This window comes from Pipistrellus kuhlii, unplaced genomic scaffold, assembly GCF_014108245.1.
Source record: "Pipistrellus kuhlii isolate mPipKuh1 unplaced genomic scaffold, mPipKuh1.p scaffold_m20_p_31, whole genome shotgun sequence".
NCBI lineage: Eukaryota > Metazoa > Chordata > Mammalia > Chiroptera > Vespertilionidae > Pipistrellus > Pipistrellus kuhlii.
Window position 1 is genome coordinate 960,661 of NW_023425531.1, and position 20,005 is coordinate 980,665.

Consider the following 20,005-nt stretch of genomic DNA (forward strand, 5'->3'; position numbering starts at 1 on the left):
TGAAAATGAAAAGGGAATCCACTGTATTGAAGAGCCTATTTACCAATGATACATCTGATAAAGGGTTAATATCCAAAACATATAAATTACTCATTCAATTCTACAATGTAATTTAGAAATGGGCAGAAGACCTGAACAGACATTTCTCCAAAGAGAACATATAAATGGCTAAGAGACACATGAAAAGATGCTCAAAGTCACTAATCACCAGAGAAACTCAAATTAAAATGACAATGAGATATTACCTTACACCTGTCAAAATGGCTATCATTAAAAAAAAAATCAACAAACAAGTTCTGGAGAGGATGTGGAGAAAAGAGATCACTAGTGTACTGCTGGTGGGAATGCAGACTGGAGCAGCCACTATGGAAAACAATATGGAGTTTCCTCAAAAAATTAAAAATGAAACTTCTGTTTGACCCAGTAATTCCACTTCTGGGAATATTCTCTAAAATACTGAACACCAATCCAAAAGGATATATGCATCCCTATGTTCATAGCAACTATATGCCAACAAACTAGACAATTACAGGCCAATATCCCTGATGAACACAAATGCTAAAATCCTTAGTTATTTATAATAGCTAAGATTTGGAAACAGCCAAGTGTCCATCAGTAGATGGATGGATATAAAAGCTGTGGGACATTTACATAATGGAATACTAAACTATTGTAAAAAAAAAAAAAAAAGAGGGGTATATTACTCTTTGGGACAGCATGGATGGACCTAGAGAACATTTGCTAATTGAAATAAGCCAATATGATCTCACTTATTTGTGGAATCTGATGAACAAAATGATTTGACCAACAAAATAAGACCTGAATAATGGAGGTATGAAACAGACTGACATACCTTGATGTTGGGATGGGGGACTAGAACAGATAACCAAAGTAGTTATATACTTACTACTGTAGTAGCCCTGCACACAAATCCGTGTGCCAGTAGCCCTCTGCAATTGGCCTCTAGTATAAATACGATATAATAAAAAACAAAAGAGGTGAAGTAACAACTGACCCTACAGGTATACAAAATATTATGAGCAACTATATGCCAACAAACTGGACAACCTGAATGAAACGGACAAATTCCTAGAAAAATACAATCTTCTAAAACTACAATAAATCAGAAATAACCAGAAAACCTGATAGGCCAATAACTACTGATGATGTTGAAGCAGTAATAAAAAAATAATTCTCAGCAAACTAAAGCCCTGGCTCAGATGGTTCACAGGGTAGTTCTGCCAAATATTAAAAAATCTAACACCTATATGCCTCAAACTATTCAAAAAATTCCAAACTCTTTTAACAAGGCCATCATTACTCTAATTCCAAAACCAGATAAACACAAAAAAAAGAATTACAGTCCAATATCCCTGATGAACATAGATGCTAAAATCCTCAATGAAATATTAGCAAATCTGATTCAGCAGTATATTCAAAAGATCATACACCATGACCAAACGTAATTTATTCCAGAGATACAAGGATAGTACAATATCTGCAAATCAGTAAATGTGATACATCACATAAACAAGTTGAAAGACAAAAATCACAGGATCGTATCAATAGACACAGGAAAAATTGGACATATTTTATCACCCACTCTCAGTAAAGTGAAATAGAGAAAACATACCTCAATATAATAAAGGCCATATATGACAAACTCATAGCTAACATCATACTCAATGGGACCAAAGTAAAAGTATTTTCCTCAAGATCAGGAACAAGACAGGGTCATCCACTTTCACCACTCTTATTCTTCATAGTAATGGAAGTCCTAGCCACAGCAATCAGATAAAATAGGAAAGGAAGATGTGAAACTATGATTATTTACATATAGTATTATACAGTATTGTACGTAGAGAACCCTAAAGAGTCCACCAAAAAACTATTAAAACTGATAAATTGATTTAGTATATAGCAGAATACAAAATAAATATTCAGAAATTGGTTGCATTTTTACACACAAAAATGAACTGTTAGAAAGGAAAACTAAAATATATTCTCATTCACAATTACATAAAAAAATACATAGAAATAAACTAAACCAAAGAGATAAAAAAAAAACAACATCTGTGCTCAGGAAATTATAAGACACTGAAGAAAGAAATGGAAGAAGATTCAAATAAATGGCAGCATGCACCATGCTCTTGGATAGAAAGAAATAACACAATTAAATCTACCCAAATAAATCTATAGATTCAATGCTATTCCTATCAAAATATCAATGGAGTATTTCACAGAATTAGAAAAACTGAAAAAAAATTTTTATGAAATCAAAAAGTCCTTAAATAGCCTCTGCAATCTTGAAAAAGAAGAACAGAGTTGGAATTATTATGCCACCTGATATAAAACTATACTATAAGGACAAAGTAATCAAGACAGCATGTTCCTGGCATGTGAATGGACACATAAATTAATTTAACAAAATAGAGAGCCCAAAAACAAGTCCATGGTCAATTAGTTCACAAAGGAAGCAATGTAGTAAAGACTGTTTATTCAATAAATGGTATTGGGAAAATTGAACAGATATGTATATATATAAAAAAACTAAACCAGATCACCTTCTTACACCACACACAACAATAAATGCAAAATGAATGAAAGACTTAAAATGTAAGACTCAAAACCATAAAAGTCCCAGGAGAAAACACAGGCAGTAATATCTCAGGCATTTTTCTTAACAGTATTTTTTCTGATATGTCTCTTCATGCAAGAGATAAAGAAGAAACTAGTGGGACTACATGAAGCTAAAAGAACTTTACACAACAAAGAAAATCATCAACAAAATGAAGTCAGCTGACTGAAGGGGAGGAGATATTTTCCAAGGTTAAAAAAAACTCCTAATACTCAACACCAAAAACAAAACAAACCAACAACAATTGCCTGCAAGTATGTGGAGGAAAAGGAACCTCATGCACGGTTGGTGTGAATGAAGACTGGTCTGGCCACTGTGGAAAAATAGTATAAAGGATCTTAATAAATTTAAAGTGGACCTGCTTCATGACCAAGCAATTCCACTTCTGGGTACATATACAAAGAAACCCAAAGCATTAATTCAAAGGAATATATGCAACTAAGTGCCCACCAATAGACAAGTGGGTAAAAATATGGTAGTACATGTATACAATGAAATATCACTCAGCCATAAAAAGGAATGAAATCTTACCACTTGTGACATGGATGGACATGAGGGTTTTATGCTAAGTGAAAAAGTCAAATACCATATGATTTTACTTATGTGGCTCTAAAGAACAAAACAAACAAACAAAAAAATTTAAACAGATTTATAGACACAGATAAAAGAATGATGGTTGCCAGCAGGGAGTAAATTGGGAACCTGGGTGGAAATGGTGAAGGGATTAAGAAGTGCAAATTGGTTGTTACAGAATAGTTATGAGGATGTAAAATACAGCATAAGAAATATAGTTAATAATATGCAATAACTATTCATGGTGTCAGGTGGATACTAGCCACCATACTATAAACCTGAAACTAATCTACACTAATAAAAGAGTAAGATACAAATTGACCAAACCTTCATGATGCCCACCAGCCAATCAGGAGCGAGTATGCAAATTAATACAACAAAGATGGTAGGTTTATTTGCACATGCAGGTGCCAAACAGCCAGGGGTGGGGTGGGACACTTGCATCATTGCCATGGCCACCCCAGCCACTCCACATCTCTGGGCAGCATGGGAAGGCTGAAAGGTGGCTCTGGGCCAGAGCAAAAAGGTGGCTCCAGCCAGAGTGAAGACGATGCAGGCAGCCAGGTGAAGGAAGGCCCAGTATTGCATGAATCTTCATGGCATCAGGCCTCTAGAACAAAGTAATGTTGAATGCCAATTGTAATTGACAAATATTAAAGATTAAAAATAGAGAGATCAGAAAAAAATAACATGGAGTAACAATAGATTCCAGAAGACCACATAAAGTATACTATTTCTATGATCTTCCTTCCCGAATCCCATGGACCCATTAGACTTGTCTAATTATTAAAAAAACAAACAAACAAACAAACAAACAAAAAAACAAAAAAAACAACAACAACAATTGGCCAGTACCACTCAAAACTGTCAGTGTCATCAAAAATAAGAAAACTGTCACAGCCAAGAAGTACCTAAGGAATCATGACTACTAAATGTAGTATTCTGAATTGGATTATGGAACAACAACAAAAGAAAATTACATTATTGATTTAATTTTGGGAGAGAGAGAGAGAGAGAGAGAGAGAGAGAGAGAGAGAGAGAGAATCTATTTATTTATGCTTCATTGAGTGTGCCCTGACTGGTGATGGAATCCATAGCATTGGCTTATCAGGATGACACTCTAACCAACTGAGCTCCTGTCGAGGACAAGAACATTACATTGTTTTCAAAACTAGAAAATCCAAATAAATTTTGAATGTTAGTTAACAATGATGTATTAATATTTGTTCATTAATTGTAACATGTACCACACCAATGTATGCTGTTAATAATAAGAGAAACTGGATGCAGAATATATGGATTTATTTCTCTGTATTATTATTTTATTATTATTATTTTGTTTGGTAAATTTAAAGCCATTCTAATTTATTTTTTTTAATAAGGGGCATTTGCAATCCTATATAATAAAAGAGTAATATGCATATTAACCATCACTCCACTGCACCCACAAGCCATGCCCACAAACCACGCCCACAAGCCAATCAGGAGTGAGTGTGCAATTTAACCCAACCAAGATGGCTGCAGCCACAGAGAGAGCAGGAGAGAGGCTTGGGTTTCCCCAGCGATGGAGGAAACCAAGCTTTCTGCACATTCTGGCTGGCCCAGGTCTCTGCTTAAGGTTACAAAGTTTCAATTATAGAAGATACATAAATCCTAACAGAAATGGCTGCTGCCAAGGAGCAAGCAGAAGGCTTGGCTCCACTCCAGGATACAAAGTTTCAATTGTAGAAGAAAAATAAATCCCAGATACCAGGGCGTCTGCTTGGGTCGCCAGTGGGCGTGGCTGGCTGTAAAACCATCACAGGCTCCTCGCTCAGGCTGCCCCATGCCCCAAGGGAACCCACACCCTCATCTGGGACACCCTTCAGGGCAAACCAGCTGGCCCCCACCCATGTATCAGGCCTCTATCCTATCTAATAAAAAAGTAATATGTAGATTGACCATCACCCCAACACACAATAGCTGCCCCCATGTGGACACAAGATGGCCAGCAAGGAAGGGCAGTTGGGATAGACCAGGCCTGCAAGGAAGGGCAGTTGTGGGTGATCAGGCCAGCAGGTTAGGGCAGTTGGGAGGGACCGGGTCTGGAAGGGAGGGCAGTTGTGGGTGATCAAGCCTGCAGGTGAAAGCAGTTAGAGGTGACCAGGCCTGCAGGGAAGGGCAGTTAGGAGTGACCAGGCTGGCAGAGGAGGGAAGTTAGGGGTAATCAGGCTGGCAGAGGAGTGGTTAGGAAGTGATCAGGCTAGCAGGCAAGCGGTTTGGAGCTAGTAGTCCTGGATTGTAAAAGGGGTGTCAGACTGCCCGTTTAGGCCATCTGGCAGTCAGAAACCCCTCAAGGGGTCCCAGATTGGAGAAGGTGCAGGCTGGGCTAAGGGGCACCCCCGCCCTTGCACAAATTTAGTGCACCGGGCCTCTAGTTCTATTATAACAATCATTCTGTTCTTTTTACTCAACTTTCTTCTTAAGAAAGTTCAGGCCCTGGATGGTGTGGCTTAGTTGGTTGGGCATTATCTATGCCCAGAAAGGTTGCCAGTTCAATTCCTGGGCCATATAGTCTCAATTTCTAATAGGGGCCTGTGTGCAGGAGGCCAATGATTGATGTCTGCTTTCATATTGATGTTTCTCCTTCTCTCTCCCTCTTCCTTCCTCTAGCTCTAAAAATCAATAATCTATTCTTAAATTAAAAAAGAAAAAGTTCACAAATGTCAGATAATGGTTATTTTATTTATTTATTTATTTATTTATTTATTTTACCATTTTAAAGCATAGTAAAAATAAGTAAAAATAATAAAGCATAGTGTGTTATCTTTTTCACTAGTATTTACACTTTAATACCTTCTCCTAATTATCAATGTAAGATTTTACACTTCTGAAAGTATTTAAGGAATATTTTTATGGCATGCAATAATTATGTAACATATCAATTAATATGTCAATAGCCATAGGCTTATTTGATTATCATATATTACACGCTTGAAAATAAGCTTTCAGGTTTATTATTCAAATGGTATTTGTGTAGCAGAACAATCGCTTTTCACACTCTAAATTAGGGGTGTCGAACTCAATCAGAGAAGGGGCCAAAATCTAAAATCCAGCCTAAATCGCGGGCCAAATGGTTTACTGAACTGTCATAAACTGTCATTGTGATGGAAACACAGCGGAGTGCAGTGATGACAGCGCGGTGCGGGCCACATTGCAAGGCCTGGCGGGACGAATTTGGCCCGCGGGCCTTGTGTTTGACACATGCGCTCTAAATGCTCTTCAACTTAGCCTAACATTTCGTTTTAGCCTATATTTCTTCCTATTTGTTGTTTTCTTAGACTGTATTCATTGTGTCAGTGTCCTGTAGTAAGCTCTCTTTCCTTCCCCTCCACTCTCTCTCCCTTTACCATTCTCAGATGCTGTAAAGTCTGTTTATTCTTTGGAAGATAAAATGATTGGACTATATGTGGTGATGATGAGTACCACGGGCCTTGCTTACCTTCTCTTTGTTATCTTTTTGGACACAGCTTGGTGGAAAGTAAAAGCACTTCTCTATCGATACATTTACTTTGGTATCTATAAGAAGTACCACAAGGTGAGTAATTAAGCCTTAATAACTCTAAAAAAAATGTAACATTAGTCCTGACTGGCATGTTACTTCATATAACTACCTCAGTTACTAGAGAAAAGAAAACACTATGTCCCCAGAAATAGATATTTTTAAAATAAAAATTATTGAGGTATAATTTACCTGCAGTAAACTATTCATTTTGCTGATGACTTCAAAGAATTAAAATTTGTCTATTAATTTGCTCTATTATTTACTATTTTCTCTTTTGATGATTTTTTTTGTTCTTTATCATTTCCTTCCATCTATTCCCCATTGTTCTAGTTTCTTTAAGTGAAACCTAAAGCTATAGCATTTATCTCTTTCTTCTTTTCTAATATAATCATTGAATGCTAAACATTTCCCTACAAGGAGTACCCTGAAAAAATGTTATTTCTTATATTCTTATTATCATTTAAATGTTCAAAGTATTTTCTAATTTCCTGTATGATTTCTTTTTTGACATATGGACTGTTTAAAAGTTTGTATATTAATTTCAAAATATTTGGGAATTTTCTAGATATATTGTTGTTATTGGTTCCTAATTTAGTTCCTCTATGGTCTAGTATGTAATTTTTTATTTTATTTTATTTTATACTAAAGGCCCATGCATGAATTCATGCATGGGTGGGGTTCCAAGGCCTCAGGACTTTCTTTCATTCCACACTGCCCCTTGGTGGTCAGCGCATGTCATAGTGAGTGGTCAAACTCCCAGTTGGTCGAACTCCCAAGGGGGAAATTTTCATATTAGCCTTTTATTACATAGGATTATATAGGATTTTAAATTCTTTATTGTTGAAAGTATTATATATGTTAGTTGTCCTCCATTAATCTCTCCCAGCTTGCCCTGACCCCCCCAGCATAGGTATTCATTCCCCTATTGTCTGTGTCTATGGGCCATGCATATATGCATACAAGTTCATTGGTTGATCTCTTCACAACTGTCTCTCGCTCCTGCCCCGCTTCACCCTGCATCCTCTGCCTTCTCTCAGTTGTGACAGTCTGTTCAGTGCTTCTATGTCTCTGGTTCTATTTTTTGTTCATCAGTTTATGTTGTTCATTATATTTCACATATGAGTGAGGTCGTGTGATACTTATCTTTCTCCAACTGGCTTATTTCATTTAGCATAATAGTCTATAGGTTTATCCATGCTGTTGTGAATGGTAAGAGTTCTTTCTTCTTTACAGCTGCATAGTATTCCATTGTGTAGATGTGCCATGTTTTTTAATCAATTTATCTGCTGATGGGCACTTGGGCTGTTTCTAAATCTTAGCTTTTGTAAATTGAGATGTTATGAACATAGGGGTGCATACATTCTTTCTGGTTGGTGTTTTTGATTTCTTGGGATCTATTCCTAGAAGTGGAATCACTGGGTCTACTGGGAGTACATTTTTAATTTTATTTTTAGGAAACTCTGTACTGTTCTCCATAGTGGCTGCACCAGTTTGCATTCCCACCAGCAATATAGGAGGGTTCCTTTTATCCACATCCTTGCCAACACTTGTTGTTTGCTGATGGTAGCCATTCTGACAGGTGTGAGGTGATGCCTCATTGTTGTTTTGTTTTTAATCTTTTGGATGATCAGTGACTTCGAGCATTTTGTCATATGCCTCTTGGTCTTCTTTATGTCCACTTTGGAGAAGTGTCTATTTAAGTCCGTTGCTCATTTTTTAATTGGAATGTTTATCTTCCTTATTTAAAATATATTTTATTAATTTTTTACAGAGAGGAAGGGAGAGGGATAAAGAGTTAGAAACATCGATGAGAGAGAAACATCAATCAGCTTCCTCTTGCACACCCGCCCCTGGGGATGTGCCCACAACCAAGGTACATTCCCTTGACCGGAATCGAACCTGAGACCCTTTAGTCCACAGGCCGACGCTCTATCCACTGAGCCAAACCAGTCAGGGGTATCTTCCTTTTGTTAAATTGTGTAAGTTCCCTATACATTTTAATGATTAACACCTTTGCCAATGTGTCATTGGCAAATTAGTTCTCCCATGCAGTGGGCTCTCTTGTTATTTTTATGATTTTTTTTTCTGTGCAAAAGCTTTTTATTTTGATGTAGTCCCATTTGTTTATTTTCTCCTAGGAAATGTACTGGTAAAATATAGTGCTATGAGAGATGTCTGAGATTTTGCTGCCTATGGATTCTTCTAAGATTTTTATGGCTTCCCATCTTACATTTAAGTCCTTTAACCATTTTGAGTTTATTTTTGTGTATGACATCAGTTGGTGATCTAGCTTTATTTTTTGCATGTACCTTACCAAATTTCTCAACACCATTTATTGAAGATTGTCTTGACTCCATTTTATGCTTTTGCTTCCTTTGTCAAATATTAATTGAGCATAATGGCTTGAGTTGATCTCTGGGTTCTCTGTTCTATTCCATTGGTCTAAATGTCTGTTCTTGTGCCAATACCAGGCAGTTCTGAGAACAGTGGCTTTGTATTATAATACAGCTGATATTTGATATTGGGATCCCTCTAAGTTGTTGTTCTTTCTCAGGATTGCTGCAGCTATTTGGGGTCTTTATTTTAATCCATATGAATTTTTGGAGAGTTTGTTTTATATCTTTGAAATATGCTGTTGCTATTTTAATGGGGATTGTATTGAATTTATAGATATATCTGGGCAATGAGGATTATTTAATGATGTTGATTCTACCAATCCATGAACACGATGTATTCTTCCATTTATTTATGTCTTTCTCTATATTGTTTTTCAACATCCTGTAGCTTTCTGAGTACAGGAGATTTTTCATCTCCTTAGTTAAGTTTATTTCTAGGTATCCTAATTTTTTCTTTGCAATGGTAAATGGGATTGTTTTTGTTTTGTTTAGTTTCTCTTTGTATGAGTTCATTATTGATATATAAAAATGCCATAGATTTCTGGATGTTTATTTTGTATCCTGCTACATTGCTGAATTCATTTATTATATCTAGTAGATTTTTTAAGGAGTCTTTAGGTTTTCTATGTACAATATCATGTTACCTTCAAATAATGACAATTTTATTTCCTCTTTTCTTATTTGGATGCCTTTTATTTCTTCTCGTCTGATCACTGTGGCTAGCATTTCCAGTACAATGTCAAACAGGAGTGGATAAAGTGGGCATCCTGTCTTGTTTCTGTTCTTAGGAGGGATGGTCTTAGATTTTGTCCATTGAGTTGTACTTAAATGTTTTAAAATAATCATATTTGTTCTTTGGCTCAACATATGATCCATCTTTGAAATATTCCATATGTACTTGAAATAAATGTGCATTTTGATTTATTAGTTGTAATGGTGATTAATGGTATTGCTTATATCACTTAGTCTTTAACTGATATTTTTGTCTGGTTGATTATTGATTGCTAACAATAGGGCTTATAACTATTTATTTTTAAAAAATATGTTTTATTGATTTTTTACAGAGAGGAAGGAAGAGAGATAGAGAGCTAGAAATGTCGATGAGAGAGAAATACCAACCAGCTGCTTCTTGCACACCCTCCACCGGGGATGTGCCTGCAACCAATGTACATGCCCTTGACCGGAATCGAACCCGGGACCTTTCAGTCCGCAGACTGACACTCTACCACTGAGCCAAACCAGTTTCGGCAGGTTTATAATTATGAATTTCTCCCTTTAATTCTGTGAATTGTTCCTCTCTATAGTTTAATCTCTATAATTATTTCAATAATCATTTATTATTATATATCTTCCTGGTGAATTGGCTAATGAAATGTCAACCTATATCTCTGGTAATATTTTTGGTCTTGAAGTCTAATTCCTTTGATATTCAAATGGCACCTTCAGTCTTCCTGTACTTACTATTTATTGTACAGTATATCATGCACACCCATTTATTTTCAAACTTGTGCCTTTATATTTTAAGTGGCTTGCTCTAAATAACATGTAATTAGTTCCTAACTTTTTATCTATTTTGATAGTTTCTGACATTTAAATTTGAGCATTTAGTTCTTAGTTGATATGGTTGTATGATTATTTGTCTTCTCTTTGTCTCTTCTTTTTTTCTATGCCTTCCCATTCCTGGCTTTCTTTGGGTTACTTTAATAAACTCGGAATTCTATTTTAATTTCTCAGTTGACTTTTTAGCTATACTTCTTTGCATTAGCTTTAGTGATAAGTGTAGGGTTTATAAAATATGTACATAATTCCATAGTCTTTTTAGAGTTAATCTTTTAAACTGTAGAAGACTGAAACCATAAATGTCCATTTCTACCCTTCCTTGGTTATAATGCTATAGTTTCCATATATCTTATATGTCTATGTCATTGTGTTATGTATCCTATATAATAAAAGGCTAATATGCAAATAGATGAACTATTATGCACACTGAACACCAGGGGGAAGTTGCTCAATGCAGAAGCTGTCCCCGGTGGTCAGTGCCCTCCCATTGAGAAAGCACTGCTTAGCCAGAAGCCAGGCTCACAGCTGGCAAATGCAGCGATGGTGGCAGGAGAGGCAGCACTAAGCCCATTCTCCACGGGGAGTAGGCCTGAGCTGTCAGATGGACATCCCCTGAGGGCTCCTGGACTGCGAGAGGATGCATGAATGTCGTGCACCAGGCATCTAGTGATAAATAATACTGTAGGTGTGGTTCTGCTTTCCACTACAGTAACCATGTTCATATTCTTTTTGGTGATAGAAAGCTGTGGTCACATATTTCAAAGTATTGTAATTAATAGGAAAATGCTTTTATATTTATCTAGATATATTGCATCTTTGGTGCTGTTCATTTTTCCTCTATATGTGAGTTTGCCTTTGCTATCATTTCTTTCTAGACTGAAGACTTTCTTAAACATTTCTTAAGTGAAAAACTTGAGAACTATCTTAGTTTCTTTTATATGAAAAATATTTGCCTTTATTCTTGAAGTACATAATTTTAAAAGTCTGGATTTGTAGGGGTTTTTTCTGCCTTTTTTCTTTTTTTCTCAACACTAGCAATGGCACTGTACTTTTCTGGTTTTTTAAAATTTAAATGGGAATAAATTATTACTCAGATCATTTTTTCTATGCAATGCATTGTGTTCTTTGGCTTTTTCCAAGAGATTCTCTTTATCTTTAGTTTCCACACTAGTTTGATTATTATGTACCAAGGCATGGTGCCAGCATGGCTAAAGCTGGGTTTTCCAGAACCCCATTCCCTGCATTATTCCCGTCTAGAGTGGTGGTGAAGAATTCACATGAGATTGCGAAGACAGGACTGAAGCAGCACAGGGCGCTCATTGTGGTCAGTGGCAGTGAAGACAGATGCAGAGGGCTGTGGAGTCCAGCCTGAGTGTGCTCTCCCAGCCTTCCTTCACTCCTGACAGCTTGCCCCACCTGGCAGCGGTCACCCAGAGCATCTCTATCCACTTTCTTCCAAAGTCCCACCCACCAGTTGGAAGTGGCTGACTTTCAAATTCCCTGGCAGGTTCTGAGCTTTCTACCTGCACTGTCGCTACAACATATCTGTTAGTGACTTTTCTCTGCTTCTCCAGTGTTTCCGCTTGCTTTGCTCTAGGTCTATTTTCTTCCTTCTTGAGTCAGTTTTAGTAATTTATGTCTTTGAAAAATGTTACAATTTCATCTATCTAATTTATTTGTCTGCACTTGCTTATTCCTTTATAAGCCCTGTATATATGGGTATATATACACAAATACACATACACACACACACATCAGTAATAACATCCTTTTTCTTATTTCTAATTTTAGTAGCTTTAGTATACTCTATTTTTGTCTTAAAATTGTAAATAAAAGCTTTTGGATTTTGTTCATCTTTTCAAAGAGCCAACTTTGATTTTATTGATTTTCTTTATATTTCTTTATATTTCTTTATATTTCCACTATATAAAGCAGCCCCTGCTTTCTCCAGAGGAAGTCCTATCTAATTGGCATATTATGCTTTTATTATTATAGTTTTTGTATTTCACTAATTTCTATTCTACACTTGATCTTAGCCAAAAGGCCGAGAAGCGATTCACTAATTTCTATTCTAATGTTTATTTTCTTCTTCTTTTTTTGCTTTAGGTTTAGTATGCTTTGCTTTTTTTTCAGTGTCTTTAAGTGGCAGGTTATGAAGCTGATTTGAGATCTTTCTTCTTTAAATACAGATGCTTAGAGTTATAAATTTCCCTCTAAGCACTAATTTAGCTGCATTTCAAAAAGTTCATTATCGTGTGTCTTAATTTTCATTCATCTCAAAGAATATATGGGATGCATATATTCTTCTAATTTCTTTGTACCTTCTTAGTAAATCTGTTAGGGTGATATTGATTAATAACAGATTTGGGATGTACAGTTGTATGATACACCATCTGTACTAGTGTTGTGCATTGTGTGTTCATCACCCCAGGCCACGTCTCCTCCAGCACCATTTATCCCCTTTGCTCTCTTCTTCCTTCCCCCAACCTTTCCCTCTGAGAATCACCATACTTTGTGTCTATATTTTTTTTTCCTTTTTTCCTAATCTCTTCATCACTTTTTAATCTACTTGACTATTGATGGAAACTTGCATTGCTTTTATATCTTTGCTATAAATAATGCTGAAGTCAACATGGGGTGCACATATTGTTTTAAATTAGTGTCTTGGGATCCTTCAGATATATACCAAGGAGTGAAATTGCTGGATCATAAGCAGTTCCATTTTTAAGAACTTTCACACTTTCCCCCCATGATGTTGCACCTATTTGAATTCCCACCAACGCTGCACTACGGCTCTCTTTTCTCTACATCATCATTAACACTTACTTGTTTGTGGATTTATTGGTGATAGCAATTTTGACAGCTGTGAAGTGGTGTTTCATTGTGGTTTAATTTACATTTCTCTGATATTTGGTGATGTTGAGCAAATTTTGATATGTCTATTGACCATCTCTATGTTCTTCTTGGAGAATTACACAGGTTTTTTTGCCTACAATTTCATTGGGTTGTTTGTTGAGTGTGTGCATGTATGCATGCATGTGTGTCATTAAAATTTTTGGATTAATCCCTTATTGACTCTATCATTGGCAAATATGCTCTCTCATACACTTTTTACCTTTTTGTTTGCTGATGGTTTCCCTTCCTGTGCAAAAAAAATTAGTTTAATGCAGTCCCATTCTTTTTGTTACCTTTGCCCAGAGAGATATATCAGAAAAAAATATTGCTAAGAGACATGTTCGAGATTTTACTGCCTATGTTTTCTTTTAGCAGTTTTATGGTTTTGGTCTTACATTTAAGTTATTAATCCATTTTGAGTTTATTATTGTATATGGTATGAGAAGATGATCTAGATTCATCTTTTTTGCTTCTATTTGTCCAATTTTTCAAGACCACTTATTAGATAGACTTTTTATTAAATTGAATGTTCTTGATTTCTTTGTCAAATATTAATTGACCATGTAGTTTCTATCTAGTTCCATTATCTATGTCTCTATTTTTATGCTGGTACCATGCTGTTCTGATTATTAGGTTGTAGTATAGGTTGATATCAGGTAGTATGATATCACTTTCTTCTTTTTCAAGATTGCTGCTGTCAGTATTTGAAAAGTTTTGTATTTGCATGCAAATCTTTGGATTATTTGTACTAATTCTGTGAAAAATATCATTGGTATCTTGATAGGATTTGCATTTTTATCCAATCATTCATCAATAGACACTTAGATTGTTTCCATGTCTTGGCTATTGTTAACAATAGTGCAGTGGACATAGGGGTACATGTATCTTTATAAATAAGTGTTTTTATATTTCGGGAATAAATACCCAGAAAAAAAATTTCTAGATAATATGGTAGTTCTATTAAGTTTTTGAGAAACCTTGATACTATTTTTCATAGTGGCTGCATTAATTTATATTCCCAACACTGTACAAGTTTTTTATTTGTTCCATATCCTCAACAACACTTATTTCTCATCTTTTTTACAATAGCCATTCTGAAAATATGAGGTGATATCTCATTGTGATTTTGACTTGCATTTCACTGAGGATTAGTGACATTGAGTATCTTTTATTTTTTACTTTTATTGTTAAAAGTATTACATATGGCCCCATTCCCCCCATTGGCTCCCCATAGCCCATCTCAGTTCCCTGCCCCACACCTCCACATCCTCTTCTCTGTGCCCATGGGTTTTGCATATATGCATATAAGTTCTTTGGTTTATCTCTTCCCACCCACCCACTCCTGCTTGTTGGCCATTTGTATGCATTTATTGGAAAAATGTCTGTTCCAATCTGCCTATTTTTTAAACCAGATTGTTGGATTTTGCTACTGAGTTTTAGGAGATTCTTATATATTTTGAGTATTAGCTATTTGTCAGCTACATGATTCAAAATATTTTCTTTCATTTCAGTTTGTCTTTTCAATCCATTGATGATTTTATTTTCTTGCAGAAATTTTTTAGTTTGTGGTAGTGATGTGATAGGCGGGGGCAGAGAAGAAAAGATGGACCGAGTGCAGGTGGTCACAAAGACTGAAAGCCCCAGGTGCCTGGCAATGGGCAACATTGGGAAAACAAGGACTGCCCTCTGAGGTGACCTTTCTTCCTTTAGCACGTTGCCAGTCATGTGGTTTACATCCCCTGACCTTTCCTCCCCTGGCATACTGCCAGTCATGTGGTTTTAGACCCCTTTAGAGGGAGACTGTTTCACAGGCCTCCCATGCAAGTCCTTGCACAACCACTCCCTTACCACATCAAGCGCCCCATCAGTCACTGGTCTGGAAGACAAAACAGGCTGGGCGCTGAACTTGTTAAACATGAATCCCTAGGAACACCAGCGAGGCCTCAGGTGTGTTTCAGCTCCAGGCCCTGAAAAGCCACAAAACCAGACAAGTGATGCCATGACTGACATGAGGACCAGCGGCATTGATAATGACCCCTGCCCTGGCAATGACCAATAAGTGGAGGTCATGATCCTGACCTTGAAAGGACACACCTGGAAAGCTGATCCTTAAAAGTCCTTAGGACTGAGGGCCCAGTCCCATCCCTCTCCCAGGAGCATGCTTTTGCCTTTCCCCTCGCCCTCTTCTTCCTCACAAGTGTGTTACCTTTACCCTTTTCTCTCTAAGCTCCAAGAGCCCTTGTTTTGCTTCTGTTTCCAGAGCCCATTTTTTCTTCAGTCACTTCTACTACCGCTGTGACTTTCTAAATAAACTTTCTCTTCTAGTTTGAGCCTTGGCTCTGAATTATTTTTTTGACAGAAACCAAGTACAAGGTTGCTGAAACAAGGTCCAATCACTGGCAACATTTTGGTATTGTTTCGCTGCCAACAGTACAGCTATTTGTTAGGGTCGCCAAAGGAGGAATGCATGAGGCCAAATGTAGTAAAGGATTATATATTTACTAGAGGCCTGATGCACAAATTCATGCAGGGGGGCAGGTGTCCCTCAGCCCAGCCTGCACCCTCCACCCTCTCCAAACTGGGATGCCTAAATGGGCAGTTGGACATCCCTCTCACAATCCAGGACTGCTGGGTCCCAACTGCTCACCCGCCTGCCTTCCTGATTGCTCCTAACTGCTTCTGCCTGCCAGCCTGATCACCCCCTAACCACTCCCCTGCCAGCCTTATTGATGTCTAACTGCTCTCCTGCCAGCCTGATTGCCCCTAACTTCCCTCCTCTGCTGACGTGGTCACCCCTTACTGCCCTCCCCTACAGGCCTGATCACCCACAACTGCCCTCCCTTGCAGGCCTGGTCCCCCTCAACTGCCCTTCCCTGCTGGCCATCTTGTGGTGGCCATCTTGTGTCCACATGGGGGCAGGATCTTTGACCACATGGGGGCAGCCATCTTGTGTGTTGGAGTGATGGTCAATCTGCATATTACTCTTTTATTAGATAGGATAGAGGCCTGGTGCATGGGTGGGAACCAGATTGTTTGCCTTGAAGGGTGTCCCAGATCAAGGTGAGGGTTCACTTGGGGCATGGGGTGGGGCCCGAGTGAGGGGCCTGTGGTGGTTTGCAGGCCAGCCACACTTCCCCCCCCATTTTTCCCCCCACCCGTGACCCAAGTGGAGACTCTGGTATCTGGGATTTATTTACCTTCTACAATTGAAACTTTGTAGCCTGGAGTGGAGCCAAGCCTCCTGCTCGCTCCATGGCGGCAGCCATTTCTGTTGGAATTTATGTATCTTCTATCATTGAAATTTTGTAGCCTTAAGTGAAGGCCTGGGTCAGCCAGGGCTGCAGAAGCTTGGCTTTATCCATCACCAGTGGCAACCCTAGCCTCCTGCTCTTCCAGCTCTGTGGCTGCCACCATTTCTGTTGGAATTTATTTATCTCCTATAATTGAAGCTTTGTACCCTGCCTGGGCCAGCCTGGGTGTGGGAGGAAAATTTGACTTCCTCCATTGCCAGGGAAATCCAAGCCTCCTTTCTGCTCTCTGTGGCTATAGAATTCTTGGTTTCAGTTAATTTTCATACTCACTCTGATTAGCTTGTGGGTGTGGCTGGTGGGCATGGCTTGTGGGTATAGTGGAGTGATGGTTAATTTGCATATTACTATTTTATTAGATAGGATTAGGTCTCTTGGAAAACCAGATGGAATGAGCCCCCAAATGGCACCATAAGCCAGTGACAGAGAGGAGAGATTTTAGAGGACTCCAGGTGGGCTTTATCTGGGTGGAGAATTCTCTGGGAGGGTCCAGGTCTCTAGGAAGATCTGGAGGGGAAAGGATAATGGTCTTAGCAAGTGGAATGTTGTCTAAGTAAAATAGAATGTGGTCTAAGCAAAGGGAATGTCGGTTATGAAGTGGCCTAAAGGTCAGTCCCCAAGGAGCTAACGGTTATTTGGCAATATATATCTTGAAAATATAGAGTATATGGATCCAATGAAAAGGCTAGAAATATAGAGCACAGGGAGCTTAAGAAAAGTCTACTTAAGTCTTGCTGATTTTTTTTTTTAGCTCCCACTGTTTCTTTTTGGCAAAATTGATTTATTATTAAAAATTTATGACTGTATTTTTTTTTAGAGTTTTTTATCCTCTTGAGATAACTTACTTCTTAAGGATCTGAGTGATAAAAACAAAACATTTACATTTCCATTTACCTGAATATTTTAAATTCTGTCTTTGAAAGATTTAAATTAACACAAATTAGCATGTTAATTCACACTCTTTCTAGTATATGAACTCCTCTGGGTCACCCTTCATTCTTGTGATGAACTATTTGTTATTTAAAATTTAGTCAAGGTGTACATGAGATGCTGAGCTGATATCCAGAAATTTCTTGAATTGACTCAAACCTTCAGTTTTGGCACCTTTGAGATTATCTTCCAGTTTAGGTTTTATGCAGCCATTCAGACTAGACCAGAGGTCTAAAGGGTATCCATTTCTGTAATTTTTGTCTTGAAAATATAGGAGGAAGTGTCCAAAGAGTTATCTGGAGAATGTCAAGATGAAGATGTAGAAAATGAAAGAAAGAGGATCTTGGGGCAGCCACAGGAGCTGCTGGCTTCCTCAGTGACTATAAAGGAGCTCATTAAGGTAACATCCTTCACTGTCCGGTATAAGCTAGCTCATTGCTACCCCAGAGCACGCAGTTGGTGCCCAGGGTTCCCTGTCCTTCTTTGGGATCTGTGTCCATTTCCCAGTGTAATGGAAGAATTTTTATTGTCTGAAGACAGTGGTCCATGGGGTTATTGTACTTAACCTACAAATATTTTTTACTATATTCCTTTTTAGATATATTTTAAATATCCAGTCATTCTGGCTGTGAGAAATATCTCTGTTGCAATCCAAAAGGGGGAATGCTTTGGATTGCTTGGATTCAATGGAGCTGGAAAAACTACTACCTTCAAAATTTTGACTGGAGAAGAGATTGCTACCTCTGGGCATGTGTTCATTGATGGCTTTAACATCACTAACAATATCGAAAGGGTAAGACACTATTACTGTCTGAGATGTGAGGTGCATGATGAGTGGGGTAATGATAACAGGCAGATGGCAGGAGAGAATAGGTAGTAATTATGGTAGTAATTGATATGATACTGTTGACACGGTAGATTCTGGAAAGATAGTGAAGCATCAAAAGCAAAATCTAAAACAAGAGTATATTTGAAACTGTTAGCGGAAAAGGTAAGTTATGTCAATATCTAACATATGCCAGACAGGGTGCTGTAAGGAAGGAAAGACTGGCCAGAAGGAGAAGGTGACCTGAAGTTGAGTTGCAAACTGCAGCTTTGATTCCCATTGGGATGGAACAGGATGGCCTGCCTGAGCAATTCAAAATTGAAACAAGATAGCTGGCCTCTGTCTCCCTGAAAGGCCAGCCATTAGCTACACATGCTACATAAGAAAGAGGACATAACCTTGAAAAGAAACTAAGTGGGGAAAACATTTAAGAAGGAGAAAATGGTCAAAGATGTCAAGTTCAAGGAAGTCTCAGGCAAGGTAAAGCCCAAATAGGTTCTACTGACTCAGTAACTAGAACTGCACTGAGGAACCAGGTGGTGATGGGAGCCTGGGTGGTGCATTCTTTCTTTTCCAGTTCACTGAACACTGCCATCATAACATCAGAAGACAGTGTTCAGGGGGCCTGCGTACTGTAGGACAAGCATGCCAAAGTCAAAGGCCAACACGGGCCAAATAAGCAAGGTGTGAGTGCAGGTGGACTGCAAAAAAGCAAAAGCTTCCACTTTCATAGAAATGTAGGTTTATTTCCATAGAGATATGCTGCTGAGATAAATGAGTCATCGTTAACATAAAATAATAGAACATTTTAATAAAAGTTAAATGTTTTTCTTGAACATTAACTTACCAGACACTGAATAACTGGCACAAATTAATAAGCATAATAAAGCAAATAAACCTATTTTTCTTGTTCTCCAAAAGCAAAATATTTCCTGTTATGCACACTAAACAAGTCAGTACAAGACTAATGGCATGGCAATCAGCTGCTGTAATATTCACTGCTGGTATTAGTGGAGAGAAATGGTGTGCCTGTGTGTAAGACGCATAAGGGAAATGAGTGCAACATGATTGTAGTAATCAGTCATTAGTGAACATTGTAGTTCTTTATCAATAATTATGTATAACAGGACCTTGTAAAAATTAAGTCACAACATTTTTATTGAAACGTTTCTTACATACCGTTACATTGGCTGGGCCATGGAAGTATTTGTTGTGGGCAGCCTGCAGGATAGGATAAACAGTAGTCTGGTAACAAAAGTGAAGCTGAGAATTTGGATTATAGTGTGAAGAAAGTTATCTGTGAGACAAAGGGAAGTCTTAAAATTTATTCAGAGT

The 20,005-nt window shown here is 37.7% G+C and overlaps 1 protein-coding gene across 1 annotated transcript in view; it reads left to right on the forward strand.

Annotated features, from left to right (window-relative positions):
- Window positions 1-20,005, forward strand: part of LOC118731566 (phospholipid-transporting ATPase ABCA3) — a 246,857-nt gene that overhangs the window by 185,749 nt on the left and 41,103 nt on the right. Inside the window, exons 25-27 of the mRNA XM_045589342.1 lie at window positions 6,621-6,788; window positions 18,119-18,244; window positions 18,443-18,637. Coding sequence (XP_045445298.1) covers window positions 6,621-6,788; window positions 18,119-18,244; window positions 18,443-18,637 — 489 coding nt within the window. The remainder of the gene's footprint in view (window positions 1-6,620; window positions 6,789-18,118; window positions 18,245-18,442; window positions 18,638-20,005) is intronic.